Source organism: Schistocerca gregaria, chromosome 2 (assembly GCF_023897955.1).
Source record: "Schistocerca gregaria isolate iqSchGreg1 chromosome 2, iqSchGreg1.2, whole genome shotgun sequence".
NCBI classification, from domain to species: Eukaryota; Metazoa; Arthropoda; class Insecta; order Orthoptera; family Acrididae; genus Schistocerca; species Schistocerca gregaria.
The window spans coordinates 291,221,434-291,237,555 of record NC_064921.1 but is presented as its reverse complement, the minus strand read 5'-3'; the positions used below and the strand labels follow the sequence as shown (position 1 = coordinate 291,237,555).

General features: G+C 37.5%; 1 protein-coding gene across 2 annotated transcripts in view; it reads right to left on the bottom strand.

Moving 5' to 3' along the window:
• The window catches only part of LOC126336892 (uncharacterized protein C18orf63-like), a 186,826-nt gene that overhangs the window by 96,377 nt on the left and 74,327 nt on the right, over positions 1 to 16,122 (bottom strand). For both annotated transcript variants that reach the window (XM_050001005.1, XM_050001006.1), the window contains exon 3: positions 7,913 to 8,087. In XM_050001005.1, coding sequence (XP_049856962.1) covers positions 7,913 to 8,087 — 175 coding nt within the window. The remainder of the gene's footprint in view (positions 1 to 7,912; positions 8,088 to 16,122) is intronic.

The window sequence follows — 16,122 nt, the reverse complement described above, 5'->3', positions numbered from 1 at the left end:
GGCTGCAATCTGTGATACCTTTCCTCGATATTGTAACGTACACCATTTCTTGGAGACAGTGGCTTGGGAAGCAGGTGGGCATAGAGGAGGGTTACATTTTCCATTTTTGTTTCCTATGCAATATGAGCTCAATGACTGGACTGTACCATTGGCTGTGGCAATAAATTTTCTTGTATCTAACTGGGCTTTAAAATGATTTCTGGACGCGGGGACAGATATTTTTTCCTGTATTCATTAAGTTCTTTCATTTTATTGAAGTTGCCTGTGTAATCCATAAAGACTTTAATTTCAATTGTTAATGGTTTCTTTTAACCGGTACTTGTATTACTTTTCATATTCAATACCTCTTGTAGTTGTCTCACTAAATATTGTATTTATCTTACTTGGTTCATTTATTTTAAGCAAACTGTTACACAGTCACAGTTTTAAGTATAATGTTAACGTTTTCCCTGTTTGCTCCTTTTGTATTTGTGTACAGTTCAGCCTCTTTTATGTTTTAAAATGCAATAGCACAACACTCACAAAGATTGCATTTACTGTATGCTCCCTCGGACTCCTCCAATTTCCTGAATTTATTCACTTCTGTTTGTCTTATAGATATTGCTTAAGTTCCTCATGTATTCTGTATTTAAATTGATAATTCTTTCTTCTTTTACTTGGTTTATATATCACTCTCCATATTTTATACATTCTGAAGTAGCCTTGTCAAGTACTAATTTTATTTTATTACTTTTGTTCACTAATAGAAACTGTTATGTAGGCAAGCTCTTCCTATTTTGTGCTAAAGTTTTCCTGTCTACTCTGTTTTTATTTGTTTACTGTTCAATTTTTTACCTTTTCATTGCTTTGCCACCACACTGTCAAAGATGTTGCTTACTGTATTTTTCTGCTTCAACCCAGATGTGTAACTTCTCTTCCAATGTTGTTTACAAACATTATAACTTCTTTGATGACAATATTCAGTAAATGTCTGAAGATAGCCTTGTAAGCCGAAAACCAGTTAAAGCAATAAAACTAATACTGTAGAACAAAATCAAACTAGTGCTTTTCATTTATTACAATGTTGTTCAACCAATTAATGGAAGGTTCAGTTAACAACTTTATATGCCAATTAGCTCTGCAGATGACGAAGAGATTGAAGAAATGTATGATGAGATAAAAGAAATTCAGACAGTGAAGGGAGGCGAAAATTTAATAGTTGTGAGAGACTGAAATTCGATAATAGGAAAAGGAAGAGAAGGAAAAGTAGTAGGTGAATGCGGAATGGGGGTTGTTGTTGTTGTTTTCAGTCCTGAGACTGGTTTGATGCAGCTCTCCATGCTACTCTATCCTGTGCAAGCTTCATCTCCCAGTACCTACTGCAACCTACATCCTTCTGAATCTGCTTAGTGTACTCATCTCTTGGTCTCCCTCTATGATTTTTACCCTCCACGCTGCCCTCCAATGCTAAATTTGTGATCCCTTGATGCCTCAAAACATGTCTTACCAACCGATCCCTTCTTCTAGTCAAGTTGTGCCACAAACTTCTCTTCTCTCCAATCCTATTCAATACCTCCTCATTAGTTACGTGATCTATGCACCTTATCTTCAGCATTCTTCTGTAGCACCACATTTCAAAAGCTTCTATTCTCTTCTTGTCCAAACTATTTATCGTCCATGTTTCACTTCCATACATGGCTACACTCCAAACAAATACTTTCAGAAACAACTTCCTGATACATAAATCTATATTCGATGTTAACAAATTTCTCTTCTTCAGAAACGCTTTCCTTGCCATTGCCAGTCTACATTTTATAGCCTCTCTACTTCGACCATCATCAGTTATTTTACTTCCTAAATAGCAAAACTCCTTTACTACTTTAAGTGTCTCATTTCCTAATCTAATTCCCTCAGCATCACCCGATTTAATTTGACTACATTCCATTATCCTAGTTTTGCTTTTGTTGATGTTCATCTTATATCCTCTTTTCAAGACACTGTCCATTCCGTTCAACTGCTCTTCCAAATCCTTTGCCGTCTCTGACAGAATTACAATGTCATCGGCGAACCTCAAAGTTTTTACTTCTTCTCCATGAATTTTAATACCTCCTCCAAATTTTTCTTTTGTTTCCTTTACTGCTTGCTCAATATACAGATTGAATAACATCGGGGAGAGGCTACAACCCTGTCTCACTCCTTTCCCAACCACTGCTTCCCTTCCATGCCCCTCGACTTTAATAACTGCCATCTGGTTTCTGTACAAAGAAAAAGAAAGTCACCTGGTAGAATTTTCCACATAGCATAACTTAATCATAGCTAATACTTGGTTTAAAAATCAGGAAAGAAGGTTGTATATGTGGAAGTGGCAGGCAGACACTAGAAGGTTTCCGATAGATTATATAATGATAAGAAAGAGATTTAGGAACCTGGTTTTAAATTGTAAGAGATATCCCAGGGCAGGTGTGGACTCTGACCACAATCTATTGGTTATGAACTGCAGATTAAAACTGAAGAAACTGCAGAAAGGTGGGAATTTAATGAGATGGACCTGGATAAACTGAAAGAAGCAGAGGTTGTAGAAAGTTTCAGAGAGAGCATTAGGGAACAATTGACAAGAACGGGGAAAGAAATACAGTAGAAGAAGAATGGGTAACTTTAAGAGATAAAATACTGAAGGCACGAGAGGATCAAGTAGGTAAAAAGATGAGGGCTAGTAGAAGTCCTTGGGTAACAGAAGAGATACCGAATTTAACTGATCAAAGAAGAAAATATAATAATGCAATAAATGAAGCAGGCAAAAAGAAATACAAACGTCTCAAAAATGAGATCGACAGGATGTGAAAAATGGTTAAGCAGGGATGGCTGAAGGACAAATGTAAGGATGTAAAGGCATATATCACTTGGGGGAAGATAGATACTGCCTACAGGAAAATTAAAGAGACCTTTGGAGAAAAGAGAACTATTTGTATGAATATCAAGAGCTCAAATGGAAAACCAGTTCTAAGCAAATAAGGGAAAGCAGAAAGGTGGAAGGAGTATATAGAGGGTCCATACAAGGGTGATGTACTTGAGGGCAATATTATGGAAATGTACGAGTATATAAATAAAGTTGAAATGGAAGATATGATACTGCGTGAAGAGTTTGACAGAGCACTGAAAGACCTAAGTCCAAACAAGGCCCTGGGAGTAGACAACATTCCATTAGAACTACTGATAGCCTTTGGAGATCCAGCCCTGACAAAACTCTACCATCTTGTGAGCAAGATGTATGAGACAGGCAAAATACCCTCAGACTTCAAGAAGAATATAATAATTCCAATGTCAAAGAAAGCAGGCTTGAGAGGTGTGATAATTACTGAACTATCAGTTTAAAAAGTCACGGCTGCAAAATATTAACACAAATTATTTACTGATGAATGTAGAAGCTGACCTTGGGGAAGATCAGTTTGGATTTCGTAGATATGTTGGAACCAGTGAGGCAATATTGACCTAACAACTTGTCTTAGAAGATTAGATTAAGGAATGGCAAATCTACGTTTCTAGCATTTGTAGACTTAGAGAAAGCTTTTGACAATGTTGATTGGAATACTTTCTTTCAAATTCTAAAAGTGGCAGGGGTCAAATACAGGGAGTGAAAGGCTATTTACAATTTGTACAGAAAGCAGATGGCAGTTATAAGAGTCGAGGGACATGAAATGGAAACAGTGGTTGGGAATGGCATGAGACAGGGTTGTAGCTTATCCCCAATGTTATTCAATCTGTATAATGAGCCAGCAGAAAAGGAAACAAAAGAAAAAATTGGAGTAGGATTTAAAATCAATGGAGAGGAAATAAAAACTTTGAGGTTTGCCAGTGACATTGCAGCTCTGTCAGAGACAGCAAAGAACCTGGTAGAGCAGTGAAAGGAATGGACATGCCTTGCAAGGAGGATATAAGATGAACATCAACAGTAGCAAAACAAGGATAATGGGATACAGTCAAATTAAATCAGGTGATGCTGAGGGAGTCAGATTAGGAAATGAGACACTTAAAGTACTAGAGTTTTTAGGGATCAAAATAACTGATGGTGGATGAAGTAGAGAGGATAAACAATGTAGAATGGCAATGGCTAGGAAAGTGTTTCTGAAGAGAAATTTGCTAACATCAGCTCTAGGCATCTGCAGCTGTGGTAAAACTGCTTGCAAAAAGAACATAGTGTGCAGCTACGTGACAATCTTTACTGGAACACGACTGGTTTTGTGGCCCACAGCCAAAGCCTCATGTGTACCCCTAAGAAGTAAAATCTGAATGATATCCATTTGGTCCAGTGGAGCCACGTCATGTCATAAGATCACAATCACAAAACCTAAATAATGACACTCACTATGCATACAATCCTTTAAGTGACTGTACCTAGATAACACTGCAACCAATGTCGCCATTTTATCATTCGTGTTTGTTCTACAACTGGCACACAAGAACAGCTTAAGTGTGTGGTGCAGTAAAGTGAACACTTCTATTAAATTCAGCAAGAGTGTTGCTTTTAATTTAACAAAAAAGTTTTCAAGCCACACAGCATTCGATAATATTTAGTTATAGGAAACTTGGCTTTGTGTGCAAAAAATATTGTGAATAATAACGCAAGTATTAAAGGATATGGGCTTCAGGTTGGAGTGAATGCTGAAGTGTAACAGACAATGTATGAGTGAGATGCACTGGCTTTACAAACAAAGGAACCAGTAAGTGCTACTGGGTGGTCTGTGGAAATACTTGACAGTCTATGACAGAGATGCACTGGCCTTAAAAGCAAACGGATCCAAAAAGTGCTTGTCGGTGGTGTGTGGAAATACTTCCTCAAAATGCAGGCAATGGACAATTCCAGTATGTTGAGAAAGCACTCTGGAAGCATAACAGGGGGAAGACTTGGATCAAAACTAGTGAGCTGTAGTATGAAGATACTACATTTCAGCAGAGTGATGAAATTCAGTAATCGCCGTACCATTATTTGGCATGCTCATTAATAGTTGTGGGTTGCTGACTTACAGTCATCCAATGCACTGCACTTTCAGTTATGTGGAACTTGCGACCCGAGAAGAGGAAGCTGCCGACCCCTTGAGGAGTGGGCAGTAGTGCGCTGGAAAAGGAACAATCATTATCTGACAGGAGAAAAATCAACTTGGTGGTGGATGGCTCTCTTAATCTGTGTGGAGGAAGCAGCAACAGACAACTTGGGTGTACTGTGGATCTGCATGGGGACAAACGTACAGAGTACATGTGAACAGTTCCTAGGCCAGACAATGTATTCAGTCAATTGTTTATGAAATGTTATGGTGGCTGTGCAGAGTAACAGGAGGTATCCATCATTTGTATAGTGCTGCTGTAACTGATTTTCAGAGTAACAGGTGATAGCCATCATTTGTATAGCGCTGCTGTAACTGATTTTGACCTTTTTCTTTGACACCTAGTTCATGGTGTCCTTTTAAGATTCTTTCGGGTGTCAGTTATTTTATTGCCACCCCAAGAATTGCTAATTTGAAAACATGGCAGACTTTATTGACACCCATCTATAACAAGATAATCAAATGTGTATTTATTCATTTCTATGAAATCAGTTTTACATTATCTACATTTTATTTTAAATTGTTACATTTCTAAGTGGTTAGTTTTGTTTTCAAACATTATCTGTTAAATAAAGTTCACAAATGATTCACCAAATGTGACTGGTCACAACTGACCCCAGCCTTTCACTACCTGTCCACATCAACTGTCCTACTAAATAATGGCAAAAATTTGAGGTAACCCTATTGGCCTGCTACAGTTTTATTCAGTGGACATTTTAGGTGAAGACACTGACTAATGAATGAGGCTCCATAATAATTCTTTTGAGAGACTTTGAGCTGTGACTGCTTCTCAAGCCTTTGTGGGTAGGACTTCGTCTACACTTGGATTTGGCACTGATCTGATTCCTTCATAACTTCAGCCTACTCCTTGTTCTTCTAATTTCCATTCCCTTATTTTCTGGATTTCACTCCAGTTTGATGCTTATTCTCATGAGCATTCAACATTGTTTTCTTTTCTCTCAACTGATGCTGATTGTGGAGTCAGACTTCAATAGTGATCCAAGTTTTCACTCTGCTGTCAACGAGTTATTCTCATGATCACTATCATCCTGTACATACCTCATTTGTTGGGCGCTGCCTTTGTGATTTGGCTGCATACAAAACTTCATTCTTGAGATAGCACCAATCCCTTGTAGGGCAACTACCTGAATGACAAATGTGCTGGCCATATAGCCATTGACATTGACCATAGTGATAATCCTCTTGGCCTTAACAAAGGAAATAGGACATTCAACTCCTGACAGCTGTCAAACATCTGCCATGCATTGCCCACTCACAGAGATGCAGGACAAGACAACAGTCCAGAATGAATGATGCAACAGATCGATGTGCACCAACAGCTAACTCTGCATTGCCAATTGTCAATTCAAGCCTTTGGTGGGATCTAACTGACAATTCAGCTCCTCAGAGAAGTCATTTTGTTTTGATTTTACCATCTGTGTTCACCTCTTAATCATTCTGATGTTTTGGCAGAACTGGTGAAGAAGTGACCTTCAGTTTAATTAATGTAAATGTCGTGTGACTAGGGCCTCCCATGCAATAGATCGTTCGCCAGGTGCAAGTCTTCCAATTTGACGCCACTTCAGCAACTTGCGTGTCGATGGGGATGAAATGATGATGATTAGGACAAGACAACAACCAGTCCCTGAGCGGCAAAAATCTCCGACCCAGCCAGGAACTGAACCCGGGCCCTTAGGATTGACACTCTGTCGCACTGACCACTCAGCCACCAGGGGCGGACGGTTTAATTTATGCGATGTTGAAGCCTGGTATCTAGCAAACAATGAATTACTGAATTTTTCACTGTGTGTCCACTAAAAATTCCCGTTTATCACATTTTAGCTCAATAAATTATTTGTGTTACCACAAGGTATTTTCAAAATGAACAATGAGAAGAAACTGTCAGTAGAGAGAAGTGATTCTGTGAATGCAAGAATTGTGTTTTTTTTAAACAATTCTGGAGATTTTGGATACATGAGAATCTTTCATTTATGAACATAAGGCAACGAAGTGAGAATCTTTCACAAAGTCATTGTGATGGAAACTGAGCAATGGGACTGTTGCTACGAAAGTTTCAGCGGGTAAAGCCTCTATTACCACTCAGACAGGCTCATCAGGCATCTTTTCCATTTCTCATGGTTAGATCATATTCAAGGCATCAAAGTAAAAGATTTCTGAGGGACACCATTGTGAAATGTCACACAGTGTTTTTAAATAATGGGTTTCAAACAAGTTATTGCCATATCTTCTCTAAAGTTTGAGGAAAAAAGAAATATTAAGGCTTCACTCGTGTTGACAATGAAGTCGTTAGACATGGAGCACGAACTTGAACTGGAGAAGGAAATAGACAGTATATCCTGGCAAAGGAACAATCACAGTATTTGCCTTAAGCAATTCAGAGAAACCACAGAAACTCTAAATCTGGTCAGCCAAATGGAGATCTGAATCACTGTTTTCCTGAATGTGAGTTTAATGTCTTACTATTGTGCCACCTCGCTTGGTTCCAAGTATGGTTACAGCAATGGACAAGATCACAAAACAGCAAGAGCACTATAATTTTTATGTGGGCGTACTGATTGCAACATGCAGAAAAATTGCATGGTGAGGATTACAGTGAGGAATGTTATGGAGCCTTTCATTATAAATTAAATTATTTATTTAATTGTTTAATTCCACATTTTTAGTTACATGCTTGTGTTGATTGGTACAGGAACACTTTGTTAGAATTTGTCCTCAGGAATATTTATTATGCCATACATTATTCTCAATTTTAAAACAGAAAAGAAGAAGGTTAATAAGTTCTTCACGGTACTTATGACTTTTTGTCTAATTACCTTTAACTGCAACTTCTAATTTTACAGCATTCAAAGGACAAGTGCTCAGCAGAAAATCTCTTCCTTGTACTAAATAAGTGTCAACTTGATTCCAGAGAGGAGCTATGTGAGCAACAAGAGTATACCGAAGACATGCTTCGTATATAGAATTTGAAAGATGGATGGGTCCTTGTTCCTGAAACAATTGACACACTTTAAAAAAAAATCTACATATAAACATAAAGAACATAAGCTAAGAGCTACAGTGCATATAAGTGATTAACTAAACACACTTATCAGGGCATGTGGCAATGAAAAATTTAAAACTATAATTTTGGTATAGTCTTTGCAAACTAAGTAGTACTATCCCATCAATTTAACTGGTACAGTCACAGGCTCATTCAGTTAACTTAGTCTAAGCTCAATGCCAAGATTATAACATGATCACTAACCACTTTTAAACAAATATCATACACTAACAAAAAAAAATTTAAGCACAAAAAAAAAAAATTATGTAGAGTAATGAAATATAGGGAATATCTTCATCTAGGTAACATCTGTAAGTGATTAACATTGGAAGATTACAGGTTAATGTTAGAGTGAGATAAGCCATTGCAAATGAGACCTGCTGGTACATTAATAACTGGTGTAACCACCAGTGTGTTGAATGCAAGAATGCAAAAATGCATGCTCTGTGTTGTACAGGTGCTGGATGTCAGTTTGTAGGATGGAGTTCCATGCCTGTTGTATTTGTTAGGTCAGTACAGGGATGATTAAAGCTGTCTGGGGATGACACTGGAGCTGTTGTCCGATGATGTCCTGTATGTGATTGACTGGAGTCAGATCTGATGATTGGGCAGGCCAACGCAACATGTCAGAATTGTGCACAGCATATTGGATATCCCTGAAGTAACCAATTTGTAACAGTTTATTGTGTCACTGTGATACCAACTGCTGTTGCAGATGCAGTACGATGGGACAAAGCCATAAACTGAACACAATTGTCTTCCCTCTCAATAGTGCATGGGTTGTCTGGAGCCCCATCTCCTTGTGACCATATGTTCTCATGACCACTGCTGCCAGCAATCATGTACCGTGGCTATATTCCTGCCAAGTTCCTCTGCAATACTGCAGAATAGACATAATCTTTCAGATGTAGAAGCACACCTACAAACTTTTGTCTATGTCTCCCAACTTCTTCTTGGTGCTGCAATTTTTTTCTCCATCAGTGAATGTGGATCTGGAGTACACAGTGTACAATTATTCCCGCATAATAATTTGTGTGCACCACTAGATATTCATGTTGGTACTGCATTTCCTGATTTATGCATCAAAAATATAAGGAAAAAAATAAACATGAAAAATGCGTAGAACACAGGTAACAAAATACATTCATGAATTAGCAATGCCTACCTAGTAGCATCTGAAACCCTCTTAAGCCCTGATGAGGGCAGTTAGATATCATGGTATAGACTTCATGAGACACCAAAAGCATTGAAAAACAGCAAATGCATTAGAGCTCAACTGCTGCCTATGAGCCAAAGAGGCTGGGTGCAAGTACCTACATCTTGCCCATTGTGTCACATGTGTTCACAATATGATTAAAGTCAGATGGTTGGGTGGACCGCAAGAGGATGCTCACAGTTACTGAAGGAAGGAAGGAGGATTAGGGTGAAAGAAAGATTAGGGTTCAGTGCCCCTTGGACATTGAGGTCTTTAAATAGGAAGCACAAGCTCGGATTGTTTCAGGGATGGGGAAGCAAATCAGCCATTCCATTTCAAATAAACCATCCAGGCATTTTCCACGAGTGATTTAGAGAAATAAGACAAAACCTAAACCTGGATGGATGTAAACCATCATGCTCCCAAATGCGAGTTTAGTGTGCTACACAATGACAGTTTTTTCCCCAAACCACTTTGCAAGATGTTTCAGGGGTGCAAACAGATGTGTGTTGGGTAGCTCTGTTTCTACATAAACTGTACCCAAACAAAATCCAAATAATGCTTTTCTCACATGACCTTCTGAGAGCCATGGATCAAGGCAATTAGGTGAATGCAGTATTTCTTTGCTTCCAAAAAGCATTTGACTCAGCACCACACCAACACTCATCAATGAGAATACTGTCATATGGAGGTATCAAATGAAGTTTGTTACTGAACTGAGAACTTATTGGCAGAGATTTATCTTTGATGGAGAGACACTAACAGAGGTAGAAGCAACTTCAAACATATCCAAGGAAAGTGTGTTCGAGATCCTGGCTTTTCTTTTTTCATAGTAATGACGTAACAAATAATTCGTATTAACATAACTTCAGACTTTTCACAGATGGTATGGTGATAATATATAATACAGTAGATGAAAAAGATCAGTCAAATCTTAATAATATTTCAGTGTGGTGCATAGACTCAAAACATTTTTAACTGCTCTAAAATGTAAGACTGTGCATTCTACAGAAAGAAAAAAATGCAGTGTCATGTGACTACAATATCAATGAGGCACAACTATAATCAGTCGAGTCATTCAAATATGAGTGTGAATACTTCACGGTGATATGAAATGTAATGATCACATAGGCTCAACCATAGGCAAAGCAGATGGCCGATTCAAGTTCCGTGGTAGGATACTGGGAAAATTCTACAAGTCTATGTAGGAGACTGCTTACAAAATAATTGTGTGATTCATGCTAGAATGTTACTTAAATGAGTGGGAGCCATGCCAATGTAGCCAACAAGGGATGCTGAAAGCATACAATGGACAGCGGGAATGGTCACAGGCTTGTCTGACTCACAAGAGAGCAGTATAGAAATGCTGAAACGCCTGAACTAGCAGATGCTTGGGGATGGACAATGAAAACCCCCTGACAGCCTTCTTACAAACTTTCAAAAACTTGTATTCAGTGAGAAATCCAGGAGTATTCTATTCTTGCACCCGCACTAATCTTACACCTAAATCTCCAGATCAGTACCAACCATTGTGTGTTGATAGAGTATCAACCAAAATATCGATTTAATTCATACTGTGTGCTGTAGTCCTGTAGAACATGTGTAAACGGTAACTAAAAGTAACACCAGAGCTATGGAATAGAGGAGAAGGATATTTGTGAGCAATTAACCTGCAGGTTTGAGGTAGGCGAGTTGGTAGAGTGTCAGATAGGTGTACCAAAGGTCCTGAGTTCGGAATCCATAGATAGTAGTTTCTTCCCCCCCCCCCTTTCCCATGGGAACCAGTGTATCCACTGCAGCGAGGCTGTAGCCCGAACCCACTCATAATGGAAATGTATTGGATCTAATGGCAACAAATAGACCTGACCTCTTTGAGGATGTCTTCATCAAACTGGTAACAGTGATCACAAGGCGGTTGCAGCAAATATGATTAACATAGTAGAAAGGACAACCAAAATCAGTAGAAGGATATATATGTTCAGTAAAATAGAGAAAAAATCAGTAGTGTCATATCTCAGTGACGAACTTGAAACTTTCAGCATAGGACAGGAGCATGTAAAAGAACTCTGGCTCAAGTTTAAAAGAATAATTGACTAGGCACTGGAGAAGTATGTACCCAATAGAGTAGTTCATAATGGTAGGAAACCTTGGTATACAGTCACTGCAAATAAACTTCTAATGAATCAGAGATTATTGCATGATTGATGCAAAACAAAGCATAGGACTATAGATAGATGCTGAATGAAACGGCTGTTAAGAAAGCAATGCATGATGCCTTCAGTGACTATTGTAGCAGAATATTGTCAAATGATACTTCACAAAACACAAATAAATTCTGGTTGTATGTAAAGGCTGTTAATGGTGCAAAAGTTAGTGTCCAAACCCTAGCAAATGAGACAGGAACTGAAACTGAGGGTAGCAAAGCAAAAACTAAAATGCTTAACTCCATTTTGAAATGTTCCTTTACAAAGGAAAACCCAGGAGCATCATCCCTGTTTAATTTAGCATATGAAATGGAATGATCACATAGGATCATTGTGGGTACAGCAGGTGGTAGACTTCAGTTTATTAATAGAGCACTGGGGAAGTGCAATCAATCTACAAAGGAGGTTACTTGGAAATCACTAATGTGACCAGTTTGAGAATATTGCTATAATGTGTGGGGCCTGTAACAGATAGTACTAACAGGGAATGTCAAACACAAACAGAGAAGGCAGCACGAATGGCCACAGGTTCGTTTGATCCATGGGAGAGTTTCACAGAGATGCTGATGGAGCTGAACTGGAAGACTCTCAGAGTTAGGCATAAACTATCACTAGAAAGTTTCCAGAACCAGCTTTAAAGGATGACTCCACGAATATACTATAACACCCTATGTACTGCTCACATAGGGATCGTGAGGATAAGGTTAGAATAACTAATGCTCACACAAAGGTATTCAAACAATCATTCTTCCCATGCTCCATATGTGAATGGAATGGGAAGAAACCCTAATACCTGATACAGTGGGATGTGGCAGGCCATGGAGAAAACAAAAGAACAAGTTCATACTGTGCACTGAACTGAACAACAGAGCACACAAATATATACCGAATTTAGAATGACACTCCAAAAGCACTTATAGGGCATTGAGGTGTGCATCGTCAAAGTTACACAAAAATGATTACAAAAACTTAATGTTCGCTACAATGATCATGTGGACAATTTAAATAATGAAATGTCTTCCTGCATATTTTATGGAGGAAAACTTGCACTCACAGAGACAATTTGCAACTTTTTCACTATGACATTGTGGCACACACTCTGCTGTTTTCATAAAAATCAGTTAGAGGTGTCATACCTAACAACTGGAATGACATTCAAAAAAATCAAATTTGTGACAAGCTTCATGGTGGAGATTCCACCTTATGAACAATTGAAGTATTGGAGAAATATTTAAAGTATAATGACTGAGAATGCATTTATGACTACATGTTGGTCAATGTGCCATCAAGAATAATTAAGGAAAGCAAGCAAGGCACTCTGCACACTTAGTCTGAGAGGTATTCTGTTTCTCATCTTAAATCAAGAGTTTTATGAACACAATGGTGGTCAACCCTCACATCGGCATGCTATTTTTCATGGTATGAGTGGGCACACAGTCCACTTTGTACATATGTAAGGAATATGTGTCTTTCTGTTACCAAGGTTAATGTGTATGAACAAACTTAGTTTAATTAAACAATAATAAAATAAACCTTTCATGGTATCACTCTATTGGTGCACACAAGTGTTACCCCACAGTAAGAACCATCTCATAGCAATAAAGATGCAGTTGCCAATCGCTTATTTGATTGTTAATGATCTCGTAGATAACTGCCTCATTGTGGGATTGTGTTGCTAGCTTGGAATCTGGGTCATTTTCTTACACTGACTAAATTATTTCCCATCTAACTTGCTGTTTATTTTATGTTACTGCTGATCACTTGAACATATGACAATAGATTACAATTGAAGTATTGTACTTTTCAATACATTACGGGAGTGACAGTGATCAATGTGTTACAAATATTTACTATCAAAAACAGTCTTGATCACAATTTATTTATTTTGGTGATCGGATTCGACCACTACTGTGTAAGAACTTCCTTCTGCTAGAGAATCACTACCATAATAAATAAATTATGATCAAGACTGTTTTTGATAGTAAATATATGACAATAGAACTTATTACTGTGTTAGCTGGAAGCAATAATGAAGGAATAGGGATAGGCTCGCAATTGGAAAACAACAATGGAACAGTACAATGCAATGTTATTTGTGAGTGGCGCACTTTATACACAGGTGTGTCCATTCGTGGGTTAAAAGAACTGAATTGGACATCAGAAAGTTGTTTAAAATTCAGCTGAAAGATCTTTCAGTGTGCTTTCACACATCAATGTTGTCATTAGACTCCTGTTCAATAAACGTATACTATACAACTGTTTTTCACTTTGAGAGACCTGTTGGAAGAGCTCTTTGTGATGCTCTTACATTTCCCTTGTACATCTTTGGTTCTAAAATGATGTTCTCCTTAGAAACTTTTCTGTAGTTTGAGTTGCTGCTATTTTGTCATTCTTGAAAGTTATTATGTCTGTAATTTGTTTTATTGGACAGTTAGCAAGTGTGAAATAGTAGAGTTGCTAGGAATATATTCTGGGTTAAACATTGTTGGCAGTCAATTCCATGAGAGTGGCTGATGCTAAAAAATGGGTCCTTGAGATAACTGAATACGCCAGAATAACAAGGAGAAACAAGAAAAGAAATAGAGAAGATGAGGAACATGTAAACTAAGATTAAGCAACTGGAATGTATTAAGAGCAACAGAGATGAGTCATTGATCAAATATAACACTAAATTGAATTTCCTGAGAATTAAATTTTCTGGCATTTATTTTATGTATGAAAATTCTATTTGAGCTAGAGGTCTGAAATTTTTTGGAATGTTTCAGGGCACTATTTTGAGGAAAGTACACTATAAACACTAACCTAATACCAATAGCAGGAAAATACACACTCATTTATAATAAAAAAGTAACTTTAATTTTAATTACCAGATGTAAACATTTCTACAATAAAAGCTTGTGGCTAAAATGATATGACTGTAGTTTACTTTTTGGATAGACATATTTTTTAAGTGTACTTAAAATTCAAACATCTAAATAAGATAGTTAGTCATTGCATGGATTCCACGTATGGACTGGCATACAAAACTGTAATTTGCTGATCTTCACAAAAAATTGTAATAAAGTCAACATAAGAACTAATGTGGTTAATTGTATATTAGCATGTTCAACTAGAAACACTCCTATGTCCTACAATTTTCACTCTACTAAGAGTTCATATTTTTTAGATAAAGCTTTGTTTTTCAGTTACAGCTGTGTTAACTTTATCAAAATCCTTAGTATTTTTCCAGGTATTTGCAAGCAAGTTACCTTAAACAAGACAGAATATTAGAATCAGGAAATGCCACCCACTGATGTTTTAAAAATTGTGAATGGCAAACAACCCTTCAATATGAGGGAAAGGTGCTGACTCTTACTGATGATGATGGTTAATTTCTGCTTGTAATCGATATGATTGACTGGCTGGAAGAAGATTGGCGCAATACCGAAAACAATAGTCACACAGCACACACAATAATGATCGCAAGTGCAGGAACAGACGTGATAATTCGTGAGATCCCCAATTCCCACTGTCACAAGGAAACTTACATGGTGAGTGGTGTGAAAGCATTGATAACGAACAGAACTCTAGAAGACAAAACAACAGGAGGTGGTGGAACAATAAACAAAATGAGCATTAACATTGCAGTTATAATAATACTAGGAACTGCCATCAGAACCAAGGACTGAGTGAGTCCTCTGATCGCCAAGTGTTGGAGAACTAACTGTGATAAGGCAGATTAGCCCCGGCATTTGGCTGAGGGGAAGGTAGGGGCACAGATATTGATGTTGACATGTTACATTACAACAATGGAGCTGAGATGTGAGACGACTTGTAACCCATCCATGAAACTTATCCTCAGGTCAAGCATAAAGGAAAGTGATAGATACTGTGCTTAAAGTATAGGGAATTAATACTGTGGCTGTTATTGATTCAGGTGCAAAAAGACACTGATATCAACAAGATTGTCCAGACAAATATCTGAGCTTTTTCAGAAATCTCCAATTTATACATTTAGCTGCTATTTTATTAACACATAGTTTAGTGAAATATTACTGTGGCATTTGAAGTATTAGATACAATCATATTAGAATGTACTGAGTGAATGTTGAAAGTTAATATCTGCAGCACTAAAAAATAATTAAAGATCAAGGTACAAAATTCTCTCTTACATCATTTAACAATAATTACTAATCCTATGCAAATATATGTTCTCAGAGCTAAATGACAAACAATCATGCAAGATCAAAGATAAAATAATTGTTTTCTTATTTCGTACACAGAATTCTGAAAGACAAAACGTTAATTATTACTAATATACAAATTTTGGACAGCATAATTTCTTTTAATCAAGATCCAAGATGACCTATACAAGGTGCATTAGCAAAATCTGGACGAATTTAAATTTTCCATACATTATTCTTCCACCAGAGATTGTTGTTGCCACACTGCACTGCCAAATGTTCCTAGTAAACGCTCATAACATCAAAATGATCACGATGTTGAAATGAAGTGCAAAGTATGATAGAAGGCCCTTGCACTAAGTGCTGACCTGCACATATTTCACTTCTTTACAGTCCACAGTTTATGATATTGTGCCAAAGT